General features: G+C 34.3%; 1 protein-coding gene and 1 long non-coding RNA gene across 2 annotated transcripts in view; one reads left to right on the plus strand and one right to left on the minus strand.

Moving 5' to 3' along the window:
- LOC132905983 (uncharacterized) overlaps positions 1-16,117 on the plus strand; it is a 214,074-nt gene that overhangs the window by 181,559 nt on the left and 16,398 nt on the right. The window contains exon 5 of the mRNA XM_060957795.1: positions 11,544-11,793. Within this exon, the coding sequence (XP_060813778.1) occupies positions 11,544-11,793 (250 nt within the window). The remainder of the gene's footprint in view (positions 1-11,543; positions 11,794-16,117) is intronic.
- Positions 11,690-16,117, minus strand: part of LOC132905988 (uncharacterized) — a 58,464-nt gene continuing 54,036 nt past the window's right edge. Inside the window, exon 3 of the long non-coding RNA XR_009657907.1 lies at positions 11,690-11,778. This is a non-coding gene — a long non-coding RNA (uncharacterized LOC132905988). The remainder of the gene's footprint in view (positions 11,779-16,117) is intronic.

Below are 16,117 nucleotides of genomic sequence, written 5' to 3' on the forward strand. Positions count from 1 at the left end.
GCGCGCTGTAGGTTACGTTCTATACCTCTTACACACTGTGCACGTACCACCCCTCGATTGCGGTCAAAATTTGCATGCGAGTTGCGCGCGATCTCCTTCGGGCAAATTTCGAACCTTCCAACAATCTACGTGTGTACGTACCCTCCCTTTCGCCGACGATATCACCCTATATATGAAAAATTAAATTGCTGCCAATGAACGAGTCCTCCAGGTATTTTTCCGGGAGGCACGTGACTCTTAGTTGCTAATGAGACTGTGATGTTCTATAGAAGATCTAAAGTAAGAATTTACAAGGCTTTTCACCGCTTTCCTTCTTTATGAAAAGAATAAGTATTCTTTGCCAAGCTTTATGTGAATCTTCTGTACGTGTTATATGAAACATTTTGAGATTTCATTAGCACGGCAGTAAGATACGAGGGTTATGATTACATTGATCAAATTTAAAACAAATCTGAAATGTAGGATTTGCAAAGTATTTCATCTTGAAAACTATAATTAGAAATTTTGAGAGGAGGTGTACATATTTTTCTCATTGAAGAAATCAATTCATTTTCTTTTAGATTTATGTCATTTGAACTTTGAACTCTTTGTTTGCTTCTATTTTATATCTCATATTTGAAACATACAGTATAAAGTTGCAATCAATATAATAGATGTATAATCGATGAATAAATATCTGGTTAAAAAAGAATTTCAGTGATATTTTTTAAGTTTCCAAATGGACTTTTTCGAATTCCAACGACGAACTAAGATTAAAGCGATCAATATAATACAGTGACATAGGATTATAGATTTTCGAGACAGTGCACTGTATTTAATCACAGAAGAAATAGTGGAAAAAGTAAATTCCCTTGGTAATACTATGCATTGAGACTTAACGAAGATTGAAAAAGTATTGAGAGAGAATTGGTTCTGCATAAATTTCCTATAGTGAATCACATTCATTTCTTGTTAGGAATAGATCGTAAAATATTATTGAAATATCAATATAATTCTTTTCCCTTGTTTCGGTTTTAATGACACTAAACAAAAGGAGTTAAAATCTTAGAAGTAAAATGTTGTATTAAATTTTAGTACTTTTAAAAACAAAATGTAGAGTATGTAAATTATTTTGTAAAAAATGAAACAGATATATATGGCCAAAAGTAATTAATCAGTAGCCGGTTGATCATCAATGTATACACTTGAAATAAAGTAAACTATTATTCCATTTTTTTTAATCATTATTAATTATAACTTTAATTAATATAAATCTGCTGTATATGATTTATTAATATTAGTATTTACATATATTTTTTCTTTCAATACAAATAACGTAATAAAAATTATTTGATATAAAAATTTTAATATTATGCTAGAATTAACCGATGATAGAAATATTACTATATTATATTTGAAATAAAGTGTTATAAATATTATTTGATGTAGATAAAATTCCTACATTTTTCGTTCAATATTTTATATGCTTCCGGAAAGAAAATATATTCGTTCGCAAAAATTCGAATATTTTTAATCAGCAATGTATTTTCCTTTCATTTCTCTACGAATTAATTATGTTGCTTTAATCCAATTTATAAATTTCTTATCACCACTGACATAATTCATAAATATTTTAAATTATAACAAAATCTTCCACAAATTTCCGATATCATTTTTACATGCAATATTCATTACACTGTCCTGTCATTAACAATATGTATTTGATATGTATTTATGTATAAATATAATAAACGTACAAGAATTGAATGCATCACATAAGCTACCCTTCGTCAGAAAGTTTTAAAACATGCCCGTTTAGAAATATTCCAAAACTATGTATCTCGCATTTGTATCTGACAGATCAACCGTGACCTCCATTGGGTTAACAACAACGATAAATTTTTGTTTATTCAACATGACAGATAACTGGAAGAAAAATTCAATGACGCGGCTAACGTGACGTTTCAAAGAACTCGTAGGTTGCAAAACTTTTGCGAAACGGGGGCGCGCGATAAAATTAATAAAACTGTCACAGAAAACAGATCGATATTCCAATATCGCGATGTTCCATCCTCACGAATTAATGGTAAACGTTTTTGTACATTCCGCGGGACGTCTCTGTCGCGCGTGTGTAGCTTCAAATGCAACCAAATAGCAATAATAAAAATGGGAGAGCTGGCACGTAACAGAAAAATAAATCTTCTGGTCGGAAAGAGGGCGGATAGAAAAACGGTCTGGGAAGAGGGGAGCGGATAATAATAGAAAAATCCTTCATAGTTGCGAGGTTTGCGGCTTTTCCACCAATTGTCGAGTAATAATGTGTCAAATAACATTAAAACAATATCGTTGGGAAACGTCGCTGCGGTGTGTCGCGACAGAGAAGTGTATTTCATAGCCGCGGTTAGCCTGGAAACCGCCAAGAGAGACACTTCAAAGGTGCCAAAAAGGCTTGACGTTTACGTGCGAAATAACGGTCGAAAGTATCCCATTCTCGGGTGCCGGCAGCCACGTGCATAAATTCGTGGGACAAACTGCCATTGCAGAGGTTTCGCATAGCTACGCCCTTAGGTGCAATGCATAGCGCGACTGCAGTACATTTCGGGATATAAGCCCGCACGCCGTCTCGCTTGTATACACAGTGTCACAAAAATTTCCATTAGAAGCTCGTATCCTACTTTTCTTATGTAAGGGAAAAGCGTAAATATTGCATTGGTTTGGAAATAAGGGACTTTATGGAATTCGAGTATTCATTTTGTGAGACAATAAGAGAAAAGGCAAAGGAATGTAAAGGTTCTTGTTCACTGGAATATGAGATTGGAATTTTCAATTTATAGTGGATTTTTTAAATCAGATATATAACGATAATTTGAGTGAAAATTTTCGATAATGTTTTGTCGTAATAATTATTAGGTCCTATACTACATGTTTATTCAACGATGAAAATTCAAGCAATTATAAGATAATAGTAGTGTATGTTAAATTTCCATAAAGAAAAATGAAAATTAAATACGTCAAATATGGGTAGCAATAAAATGCAGTTTCAAAAATGTTAATTTCAATGAAATATTACGACGTAACATAGCGGTCGTATTTAATTTTCGAAATGTATGTCATATCAGATGAAATATTGAATTTATAACTTCATGAACTTCATACCAGTTCTATTCAGATTGCCAAGCGGTACGATTAAATGTAATATTAATAGTTTGCACTAATTTGTCCTATTTGTTAATTTCATTTACTCTGTTTCATATACACAACTTTTGATATCAATACACATTGATGCAATTGGCGTTACTTTTATAAATATAAAATTAGAAAATTTTAAGTAGAATACATATTATGTGGATACATATTAAAATCTATCAATTTAATTTCTTTTAATTCATTTTTATTTTAATTTCTACATTTAAAAACATTAATTACTGACTTTTAATGTATATCATAATCAAATTATTATCCATTACAATTTCTACACGTAAATATATAGTTCATAACTTGTATTAAAAGTAGCATGGTAGTAATTTCTATTAAAAGTAGAATGCAATTTTGAAACTATATTGTAGGAAGCCAAAAGCATTCACCATCATGTGTTGTACACTGTAACATTCTACATACATCATTCCATTTGAATTGCAATAAATGCACGGTGAAACTACTCATATTCATCACCACAGAAATTTTGAGAGAATTTATATTATCCTTATGGAATTTCTATCTCCCGCTTATTCCATGTTTTGTCATTGATTCGCTTTAAATACTATATTTCGCAATTCCATCTTGACCATTTCTATGTTCAAAACAATATTCTTTAAACAATCTTCTCGTCGTTCTTCTTCTGCATTTTCTTAAAAAATATAACTTCTAAGATATATTGCAAGATATTCCACATATGAACCTCCACGCTTAACAAAGTTATAACTATTTCAAGGATGTAATCCGTAATCAGTGTCTTAGTGTGCAAGAAGGAATAGACGTAGTTGGTCTACTTGGGACGATTAAGATCTACTTGACTTAATGCATTCGTCATTCTAATTCACACTAGAACTAATTTAAAGTCTTTCTCTTTTATCATTTTTTAATTCACGAGATATATGAAGAAGATAGAAAGATCAAACTTCAAAATGCCACCAGTTTTTTAATTACTGACTTTCTTCTTGCATTCTGCTACCTGCTATAGCCAAACTCATCCTAATTAAAAACGTCTTCAAGAGGAACAGTGAGAAGAACTTTTTTGTGAAGCGATTGCTGCAATGATGACTTCATACTAGTGCTTAAAAAATAAGAAAAATACCTATACTGAACTTTCACATTCATGTTTCACACTTGATCAATATAAGCATGAAAGTCGTGTCTCGTTCCAATGCCAATGAAATTTTAAAATATATTATTTAATACGCAAGATACATAGCGGCTCAAAGAAATTATCAGGCTCTACATTTCATGTTGATAGTAACAAACTCTCGTAATCATATGGAAGTACTACGAAAAGATACGAAATTTAATATATCAAACTTGCATTTAATTATGCTATAATAAATACAATACTTTGTCTAGCCACTGTACGCATACAAATTTTTGCACGATAAATGTTCAAATACTTTCATGAGCCACGGTAGCACACGTAGCAAAATAGTTTGGAAATTTCCATCGAAAAGTCGCAAGCACCGCGTAGAACGGACGTGGTAAGCGTTAAGTCTGCCGCGAGGCGGTCGTATATACCAAATAGATACAGGTGTGGAGTTATAGCACGAGCAGCCGTACGTGTGTTTGCGTACACACTGTTGCATTTTGTACGTCGTAAACTGTATCGTTCGCCAACAATCGTCGTCCCCGGACGAGAAACGCGCTACACTGGTGTCATCCTTGTCGCGACCTGGTAATCCCGCCGCTGGTTTTCAAGCGACCTCTACCCCTTTGAGCTTTTCTCGTCGCCTCTACACTCGTGCACGAGGTGATGTCGGGTCTTCGACGAATACAGAAAGCAGGTACGCGAGACACAGACCCAGTTGGAGCGCATTTTCTCGGTTTTCTCTAATTGAATGGAGCGGTTGAGGATTTAACCCCTTGCTCTTGGTGTATATGTTTGTTCGTTTCCGAGCCTACGTCGCCCCCTGTGTGCTCGATCCTTCGTTCTCGAACTAATTGCTTATGACCTTCGTGCTGTTGCACTTCTTGCGCGAATTCAATTAAAGTCACGAACCGATACGAGGGTACCGAGAGTCGAAAGTTGCTTTATCGCGAGAACGTAGCCACGAGTGACCTGCTTGGATTATTCGAAAGCTTCAATTATCGCTGTTCGATTTAGTTAGTTGGTTCAACTTTGGAAAATTTGGATTTTTTAAAGTTTAGATTATGTTTTTTTTATTTACAATCGTATCAATTGTTGGAAAAATAGATTCTATATTCAAATTCATTTGCGCTGCATATCTACATCTATAGAAACAAATAAACTCTAAATTCGATCCTATCGTAAGTATCAATCGGAAATAGATTGCCTAAACTGTGATAAAGTGTCATAAAAAAAATATAGAAAGCAGTATCGTGCAAATTCTTGCACTCCACTTAAGTAATAGTGTAATCATTTATCTAAGTAATATTTATACAGTGTCAACGTGACTCTAACAACCATTTCGTTCCATCAGCATGTCTGCGCTATTGATTTAAATCTGTGATAACTAGTTTTATTATCCCGTTGATTGTATTGATATACATATACATACAACGAGACACAGAATTTGTGGAAGCGATATGTAACAAATTCGGATAATGTTGGCTGAATTAAAGCGATATCGAATTTTAACAAATCTCTACTATCCGTAAAATTTTACCGCTATTTCCATAGATTAAAAATAAATATTCATTCGCAACAAAAAACACGTCGGTATCTCAAATTAATATCTACGTCAATAACTTGTTTAATATTTCTGTGCTCGACCGAAGTATCTTTTCCAGCATGTAGAAAAGAAAAAAGACCAACCAGAAAACAACGCAGCTTCCACCTTTCCATAATTCATAGTCGATCGTAATCTCTTTTAACCCATTTCTAGTCCGAATTCTGAAAAGTAGCCGCCAGAAGGATAGAATCTATTTATCAACAAGACTCGATCTATACAATGGCTAACGAAAGTATTCGAATAGTTACCATAGAAAACTTTTATGCATGAATATGGTACATCTTGTATAAAACGTTTTTAAATTTCAATAACATTAATAAAACACGATTCTCATGATTCCATCGGTAAAATTTGCGATCAACAAAATGTATATAGAAGTTGATACGAAGTATTTACGGCTTGTTATATAATAAACATTACAATCGAATATCAACATTATTGCATATATTTAAAGTAAATATCTTGTAGCTCCTACATATGTACATTTTCAGATTCATTTAAAGTATTATAATCATGATAATCGTGTCTTATTATCGATGAAATTTCAAAATATTTTATGTATAATATATTTCTAAAAAATATTTCTAAGTGTTCAAATACTTTAGTGAACCACTGTATCTTACAAGCAGAATGATAACCATCAACACTGCGCTACCATTAATCATCGGGATTCTGTTTTTTCGTCTTAGACACACAGCCGAAAAGGGTGTGAATTGCATAATTTTTCAACCAAGAAAATCCCAGTACCGGTGCTTGCAACGAGTATCCAACGCGTACACATTTATCTCTGACTGACACAGATTTGACAAATCGTTAAACGCTAGCGATGTACACACGTACTCGTTGGAAATGAATTTTTCCGTGTTCTGCTTTTCCGCCATGTTCCACGGCTGGAATTAATCGATGGCAATCCTTAACGCGTTACGGCGAGAAAAGTTGGAAGAAGTTTGAAACGCGTACACCGTAAAGTAGAATTCGACACGAATCGTTGCTGGTACAGTCGAGAACGACGTTCCTCGTCGACAATAAGCTAACGAGGATTCTTTTCAAAGGTTTCGAAGAAATGGCTTCTGCCGATTGTCTATGATCAAAGTCCCCACAGATGTAATTTCACGACGGTAACCCTGATTCTTCATTGCGGACTGCGATTGTTGGCGAAACTTTTTCGGGGTAACTGTCGCTGGGCTTCGTTACGCTTGCGGGTATTCCTGTCGTTCGTTGTTTCTATCATTATTTCCCGGTAATCATAATTCAATATGCAAAAGTGTAATCCTATATGAAAACATTAGATGAAAATATAGAGTAGAATTCTTTTTATTTGGTTTTCGAGAATATCGAGTTTGAAAGTTTATTAAGTGTCTGAATTTGGCTATTTCTTGAAAATATATCAGTGAATAATTAGTAGGAGGTTATCTTACATATAAAAATGAATCAAACAAAATTTGTTCATATGTTTAGATTTTAAGATAAATCGAATTTAGGAACTTGTTAAATATACATAGTCCAATTATTGATTGAATACCAATGAATAATCAATAAGAGCTTATTGTCAAAATAAATAAAAATGTAGAATGAAATTGTTACATTTAAGGTCTCGTTTTCAAGAAAATAGAGGTTGTGAATGTAGTATATATGTTTAATTAATGTAGGTAAATTTTCAAATTGAATTTCCTTGAACACTAGTCATAATGAAGTAAATGATGTGCATAATATTAATACAATATATAGGGTGCATCTATATGATATATTTTATTCATTTAATAAATTTGAATTTCATGTCTTTTTCTAACTCGTTATGTCGTACCTTATGCCACACGCCTTGCACAACCGGTGAAACAAACCAAAATCAACGAATCGGTCAGAAAAAGAACATAAACATACTTCTCTAGCAATCCAATATGAAATAATGAATTTTAATGCACGTATCGATAGAAATGCAAGGATGTATTCGAAAAAACCACCGACTCCCTTCCATTACAACAAAACAAAAAGGGAGAAAAACTCGTTACAGAAACAGAATACAATGTTTTCTCTGACTTTCCTCCGCTTTTAGCTTTCATTTATGCAGCTTTTGTGTACCCCTTCTTTTTTTTTCTAAATAAATTCCATCGCAGTTTCTGAATTCGGTTTCCTACACCCTCTCTTCCAACGAAACACGAAACAAATAAAAAAAGGAGCGAGAGAGAGAGAGAGAGAGAGAGATGAACGAGACGATGTTCGGACGCTCTTCTATTTCCTTCCGTGTTTTCGCGCAATTCGCTTTCCCATTTCCACGGTTACTCGAATTTATGAAGAATGTTCATCGAAATAATAATAAATCGCGCGGGATAGGAACGTTTGTTACATTTAAAAACGCGTTACTCATCGGTCGCGAACACGACAGAAATGCCCGGGTATTTGTTCTTATACAAGTGCTGGTTGCGTCATGCATTACTCGCAACGCGTTATAGCGAAACATTGATTCATGCCTCGAACCGGATTTTAAAGCGATGTTTGTTAAAAGATTCATCGAAATATCCGGTACACTGAATTCAATTTGTTTAATTTGCGTTCAGCATCGATTTTATAATGTAGCATCGTAAGAGCGACGTCATTCCGAAAACTTTCCACAAATAACGCGCATATTCACGTGCCAAGTTACGTTATGGGTTTTGTAAATAATGTAAGGTTCTTGTTAAAATTAATTTCATTATTATTGCGAGCTAACTTTGTTTGTACTTTCTTTATTTGTATAACAAAAGTAACATTTCTGGCAATTTTTGTTCGCGTATCACGTGTTTTATAAATTTTTGTTTTACCGTGATATAAAAAGTCACATTTATCATCGGCGACTCGTGTCGTTATATTTTTGTAATTATTTTTAATTTAATATTCAAGATAAAAAATTTTACGTTTTAGTGAAATACATTAATTAAATCAACATTATAGTGGAAGTGGAAGGGAAATGGTAAAAAGTGTAAAAAAATTTACGAAGGGAATGGCAAAAAATTTACAAAAGGAAAGTATCTTGCACTTTAATCCCTAAAAAGATAACTTCCTGCCTTGTGTACTCGTTTCGAATAGAAAATGAAGATTGCACGGCAATGCAACAAGAAGAAACAAAGTTGTAAGAATTTCTATCTCTCTTGCAGATTACAACGTAGCTTGGCCAAGATTAACAATAATGACTATCTAAACATAGTAACCAGAAGTTCTCAATAATAGATTCAAAACGTTGTACAAATCAAACATTTTACAGTTTGTAATCAAATAAAAAGCCTCATAACCAATAAACTATTAAATTATAAATGATAATGATTAATTAACAATTTGATACGATGTTAAAACCAAGATATTTCTATGAATTATACTTTTAGTATATATTCTTTTAGTGAACAGAACTCACTACATAATAATCTATAATAATGACAATAATAATAATAATAATAATAATAATAATAATAATAATAATAATAACCAGAAAGATAAACATGTCAATGATAACAAATTAAACTGAGAGAAGGATGTTATATTATGTTTCTCTTATTCCAAATCTACGATTCTCTACACACTCGATTGTACGAGAAACATTAACAAAATTGTTCGTTTTAGCATGTCGAAGAAGTGAATCATTAGCGCATAATAGTATCTCTTCTGGTAACCACCGATTCCTATCAACTCGACGAAATCCCCGCTCCTCACAGATTCCATCCTAATCATCGACCTACTCAAACTACCAGCATATTGCTAATGCTGAATGTTTCCATATCCAAAGAGCAGAAATACTCTAATCTCACTGATGAGTTCACTTCTAAGTCTATCTCCGCAACCATACTATCCATTGTTGCTTAACTCACATAAGCCTGATTGCTCCGAGATATTTTCCGGTTAACTTACGTAAATGCTAATTACACGCGCAAAGATCGTCCATATCATTCTATACCTAATATTTACTTTGCTAAAGTGTTTCGGAGGAAATGATGTAGCACATAGTAAATTGATCAAAGTAACAAACATTTAAGTATGTCACATTACCTTCAAATAAATTTGTATTTGAGAAAAAGTATTGAAGATGACGAAACTCTGAGTGAAATTTTAAAAAGATCGCAGATTAAGTTTGAGAAAGTTTGAATATTTATTCAACAGACGGACTGCTGATATTTATGTATTTATAAGAAACTTTAATGCGCAAAAGTTTACTGAATATATATCTGTGATATTCAAAAATATACAAAATATCCGAAGCAGAGTATTTGTTTCTTAAAATACTTAATAAATTGGAATAAATCTGCAGTGTAACATAATGGTTAATGTTAAATACTGTAGTATCGTGGACGAGGAGTCTCGGGGGGTGTTGGGCGAATTAGAAACAAGCGGTTGCGGAACATGTGGTGGGGCTAAGACAGAAGACAAGGGGTTACTAAGGGACAAAAACGAATTAACAGTGATTGTGAGTTGAGAAGTCAGAAAGTGCAAATTGGGTGGTCGAGAGTGTTGGATCCGTGGTGACGAGAGTTGCAAATTAACTATCTAGTTGTCGTAATTATATTACGTTATTGTAATTAGTTCACGTTAAACAATCATCGTTTCCTGTTTAATCAACATCTGTTTAATCCATTTATTGTAAATAAACTAATTGTAGTAAAGATCCTACAATACTTATATGGGTTGTCGTTTATTAATAATTCCTGACACATTCGATGCGAAAAATGCCAATTGTCGGAATGTGTACGTTACTATGGACAGCTATTATGATCGAAACACATTGAATGTGTTAAATCGCGGAAGAATAATTCCCGAAGCTCAAACTACCATTAAACCCGTTAAAAGTGCGAGTGTACATTGCTATGCACGTTCAGGAGTATCAGGAAACTTGTCAGCATCTTTCCTCGCTGGAAAGTTTTAAGTAAATCTTAGCCGATCCACTTGCGATTCAACTCGCCGTGGGCCGCTCAACCGAATAACTTACTTTCGACGCCATCGCCAGTTCTTAGAACGATAATGATCCATTAAGAAACTCGGAACTCGGGCATTCCCTGTGAATATTACGAGTTAGCTAAAGGAAGACGTTTCCCTCACAAGAGAGACGGATTTAACAGAAGAAAAAACGTTAATCGGAGGAACACGAAGGTGCCGGAAACGGTCGCCGAGTCTTTCGACTTTTCATCGAACTGGAAGGAGTCGTCTTTGTGCTTAACGGCCGGTACCAGCATGCGGTACTAAATGGAGTGGGGAGGGATGGAAAGGAAGGATCGAACGAACGAAACGAAAGGCTCGCTTCCTGATTCCAGATGAACGGATTTCGTTAAAAGCAGATTTACATTTCACCGGCCACTCTCTCTTTCTCTTAACTTCTTACTACTTCCTTTTTACTCTTTTCCCGTGTAAACCGTTATTCTCTCCATTCATTTGTACTTTCATGTTCTAATGAAAAAAAAAAAAAAAGAAAAAAGAAGAAAGTAGTATCAAACCATCGTATGTATTACAGAATTTATATATTAATTAATTAGGCCCAAGTATATTAAATTTCGTGTCATTTATGCATGTAGTACACATATAGCCGAGGACAAAAATAAGTGAATAGATAGTAGACAAAATGTGAATATTAATTTCGATTGTTTACCTCCTTTCATTCAATTCCTTTTGTGAAGCCAAGATGGAATTTCATGATGATTTCCTTCTGTCCAGGTGGAGTCGTACACGAATCATCAACCACAGTCGTATCCACAGCAGAGGTGGGATCGTAACGACGCTTCTTCACCCCATACCGATCAGACAGAGAACCTTCAGTGGATCGAGATCAGGGTGAATCTTCAACCGTTCCATTTCTCGAACGGCCAGTTGAATTTACGATGCAGCGCCCAGATTCCAGGCATATATTCGGCGATAAGCGAGGTGCAGCTCGGTGCTGGACTGCGTGAACCTGTGCCAGAGAGGGGTAATACGAATTTTATGCTGACTTTGAATGAGAATGAATCCTGAATATACAACACTCGCACACACAGACACGTTGACATGTAAAACTGCCCAACGTTTTTTATTTTTTTTCTTTTCTTTTTTGAAAGAGAGAGCGAGAGAGAGAAAGAGATTTAATCTCGCACGATGCCACAAAGATAAGAATGACGAACGAATTTATTGTAAAAGCTGCACTCTGGTAATTTTTCAGCGAATTCGGAGGGATTTAGAATCGAGATTTTCGAGACTGCTCGCTGTTGGACAGTTGAACATTCTATTTTTAATGATTCAGTGAGGATCTAGAGTTGGTGATAGGGATTGCAGTTGGTCATTCTTGAAGTTCAAATACATTGGATTTTTAATTCGCGCTTTTTTTTATTCTTTCCTTCGTGATAATTTTGAAATTTATACTTGTACCTCCATTACGTACAATATAAATAAGAGAAGAACTGTAATATGAATTTATAAAGAATTTAATTTTTTCATATCGTGACGTAAAATATTACTAGAATACTACAAAAAGATATTTGTCGACATATTTGATATGGAAATATTGTTACACTTTTATAGAGTGTCTATTATTACCACTGACAACGGAATAATGTAGAGCTACCACCTTGCATGGTTCACTCTGTGAATTCTGTAACCTATTCCAAACCGTATTGTACAGTAGATATCAACACAAATCGCATGATTCAAAACTACAATAGTCTAATATCATTTTAACGTTCTCTATTTACATGTATCTAAAAAAAATGACAAGAAATACAATATTTCAAAAATTCCCAGCAAATAGACGATACAACTCTGGCTTTTCTCTATTATTCTCTCATCGGATTATCCTCAATATCTACATTTAGTGCGAAAATATTCACTGAAACGTCCCCTAGCAATACAACCATTAAAGCCTCGGGAAAGAACATTGTTCCAAAAGCAGCGAAAACATCTGAACTAACAGAGACACGTAATACACCCGGTAAAATTGAATCACTTAAGAGCCTCGAACATATAACAAGCCAAAGCGGAGAATCCTCCCTATGTTTTTGAGCTACTGTTTACGTTTCTTTCGTATTCCCGACGAATTCCCCTTCGTGGCTGGAATTCCGCATAAATCTCGAAACAGGTTGTTTGTTCTTCGCTTTATTTTCTTTTTTTTTTTACCCGATTTCAACACGATGAAAGAACTGACGTGGCCCACGAGGAACCCGCTTGTGGTTGTACGCCGCGGATAATAGTTGCACGCTCGGGCTTACCAACCCGAAGATTAGCCGGTCGGTCGCACAGGCTAATAAATTTCGAGAGTTAGGGTCCACCCACTCGAAATCGGAAAGGAAGCCTCCGGTGCACGCCGCGCTCGCTTCCTGCACGCGACGTCGACGAGATTTAATTGACCGGCCACGGCTAGAACCGAGACTCCTATTACCTTTTCCGCAGCTCCTCCTTTCCCTCACCGTTCTTCTTTCTGGGCGGCCGAGTACGTCGTTTCCAGGGGAGTATATTCAACCGGAATTCCTGTCGCGACTAACCTGACGTCTTATGACGACGCACAGGTATTTTACGTACAATGAGGTACAAAACGCAATTTACAATTATTGAATACGAATAATCAATACTCTTTAATACTGTACGCTCGAATAATGTTTCTTCTCTATCCTGGTCTTAACACTCAACGTTAATCAGCTGTCTAATTAATCCTCGATATCAATGTCATCTAAAAAGGAAATTTTTCAAATTCGATCACCAAACATTGTTTTTCAACAAGTTCACGTTCAATCAGTTTTGCAAGATCAAGTATCTTGTACCGACTTTGTGATCATGTTAGAAAGCTACTTTTGAATGAAAAATTTCATTTACTGCAGCATGTGGGTGGATCCCGGTGAAATTCGAGTTTACTGTTTTAGAGTCACTAAAGTTTCATTTTGTTTGGCTTTTGATTACTTAAGGTATGTCATAGAGCGAGGCTTTTAAAGAGGACTAATGGTACGAAAGTTGCCCAAATTGAGACAGACACAAGTAGAAATCTCGCACCGCGCCCGACCTTCGCCTCTTACTTATGAGAACAAGTATACTTACATACGTGTAGTATATTGCAACTATACTATGAGTGTAAAGATACATATATGATTCCGTCGCACTCAAGAAAAATTCTAAAAGTGCTGAGAATATATAATAGTCACTGTTGAAGTAATTACTTCAAGAAAAAATCTACATCTTTTTCTTCTGTATATCTGTGACCTGGAAACCGCTGTTATCAAGAGAATAGAATTCACTGAAAAAGTTCAAGATAAGGAGATCCATATTATTGTGCCCTTGAATATAAATTTTGTTTTGGGTTACAAGGTCTAAAAACAAAAGAGCTATAAATATACGAACGTGCTCCCTGTCATATCTTTTTATTGTATTGTAACACTGTAAAAGTGAGGATCTGGATCAGCATACATTATACTTATACCTATGCTTATTTCAATATGTTTTTCTATTACAAATTTATCCACTCGTTCCTTTACCAGTTAACCTCAACAGTCACACACACAAGGAATAATTGATCAAGAGCTGCGAAAATTTACTGATTTACTAATTTTCATTGCCACTGTTTATTGTTCATTAAAGTTCTAAAATCTATATAGAAATTATAATGTCATTGTCCAATGAGCTTTTAACGAATAGGAATATATAAGAATATTTCATGGTAATATTATATGCTCATTTTTTATTATCTTTCAGTGTACTAGAAGAGTTACAAGTATAACACATTTGATCTTTCCTGAGAATTAAAGACTCACCAACAATTAAATTACGTAGAATGGTATAAATATTCAAACACTTTGTATCTTTTATCATGGTAAAACGGTATGAACGCAGCATCTGTCAGAAAGAAATTAATCCTTTTTCCTTAATGTTATCGTTAGCAGAAAGAAAGTGTAGAAAGTAAAAAGCAAAGATATTAATGAAGGCGATTAAGCAATGTCGGAGAGTGTCTAGCAGAGAAAAATATGAAACGTTTTCGATTTTTCAACTAGAAGAAATTTACAATTCAATTTCCTTAATATTCTGACCAAGGTGAGGACTGTACCCAAAATAATTACAATCGCGTTTTCTGATCGTTGTATATTTAAAGCTTACAGTTAGCGGTGTAACATTCCTACAAAATATTTAAATAAATTATCAACATACAAAGTTATCATGTCATTCATATTAAAACAAAAAACAAAAATGAGAAAAAAGAATATTAGAAAACGCTAATGCTTGCAAACTTTTTATCAATCCTCTAACTTTTGCTTAAATCAGACAAATTAAAAACATAATTATTTTAAAATATAAACATTCCGAAATCGTATAATTTGCCTTCCCCTACTGGAAGAATATAGAACGAAGCACATTTAATACTGTTGTTAAATTTTATTCCAGATATTTAAGAATATAGCCAGATTTGTCTAATTTCTCATTCGAACATTAATAATCGAACAAAAATTAGTCTCCGTGCTGTTTTATCGTATTGAAATTCTTATTATCTGCAGTGCGGTGTTGCGCACCAGTTTCGAAATCGAACTGAATACGATTTCTGCACGATTGAAATAATCACTTTGTTGCCGTGGAAACGTGGAACTGTATCATTCTCTTAACAAAAGGCAATGAATTATATTCCATCAGGGCAGAATATTTATCAACGAAGCATACTGCAAATAAAAAAGATCTTAAAATTTCATCCCGTTTTTATCGACGAGTCCCGGCCGCTCCGCTGCTCGATTAAATTGAATTTTAGCGCATGCAAGTAGAATATGATGGATGGCGTCAGACGAGCAGCTCCGTTGTCGGATTAAAACGCGCACAACTCACTAGTTTCTTGCGTGAAAATCATTTCGCAGTTAGGTATTCATGGCGTTCGAACCTGTTATTTATCTTTCAAAGATTCAATTGTTTTCTCAGAATTATTAAACATCTTAAACGTTTCTTTTTATTTCGATACTATGACGAAAGGTGATGCCATGTTATTATGCAAATATTAAATTATTGCTGCATAATTAATAGACTGCAGGCTTTCGTGCAAATTTATATCTGTACGGAAACAATTAAAAAAATGAAATTTCAGTAGAAATTCGTCTTATGTATTAAAAATTAAAACACGTACTTCGTCCTCTTTAATTCTCTGTGTTCTTTACCTTTTAACCAAAGCTCTATTATTACACTGTTATGAACTAAAAGCGAAGAGCGAGAAGAAAGCAATAAAACTTTAGTTTTCTTCAGTTTGAGAATAGTAGATGGAACTCTTTAATTAAACAGGGCAGAGTTCTACTTTGGATATTTCA

This window comes from Bombus pascuorum, chromosome 4 (assembly GCF_905332965.1).
Source record: "Bombus pascuorum chromosome 4, iyBomPasc1.1, whole genome shotgun sequence".
Lineage (NCBI taxonomy): Eukaryota > Metazoa > Arthropoda > Insecta > Hymenoptera > Apidae > Bombus > Bombus pascuorum.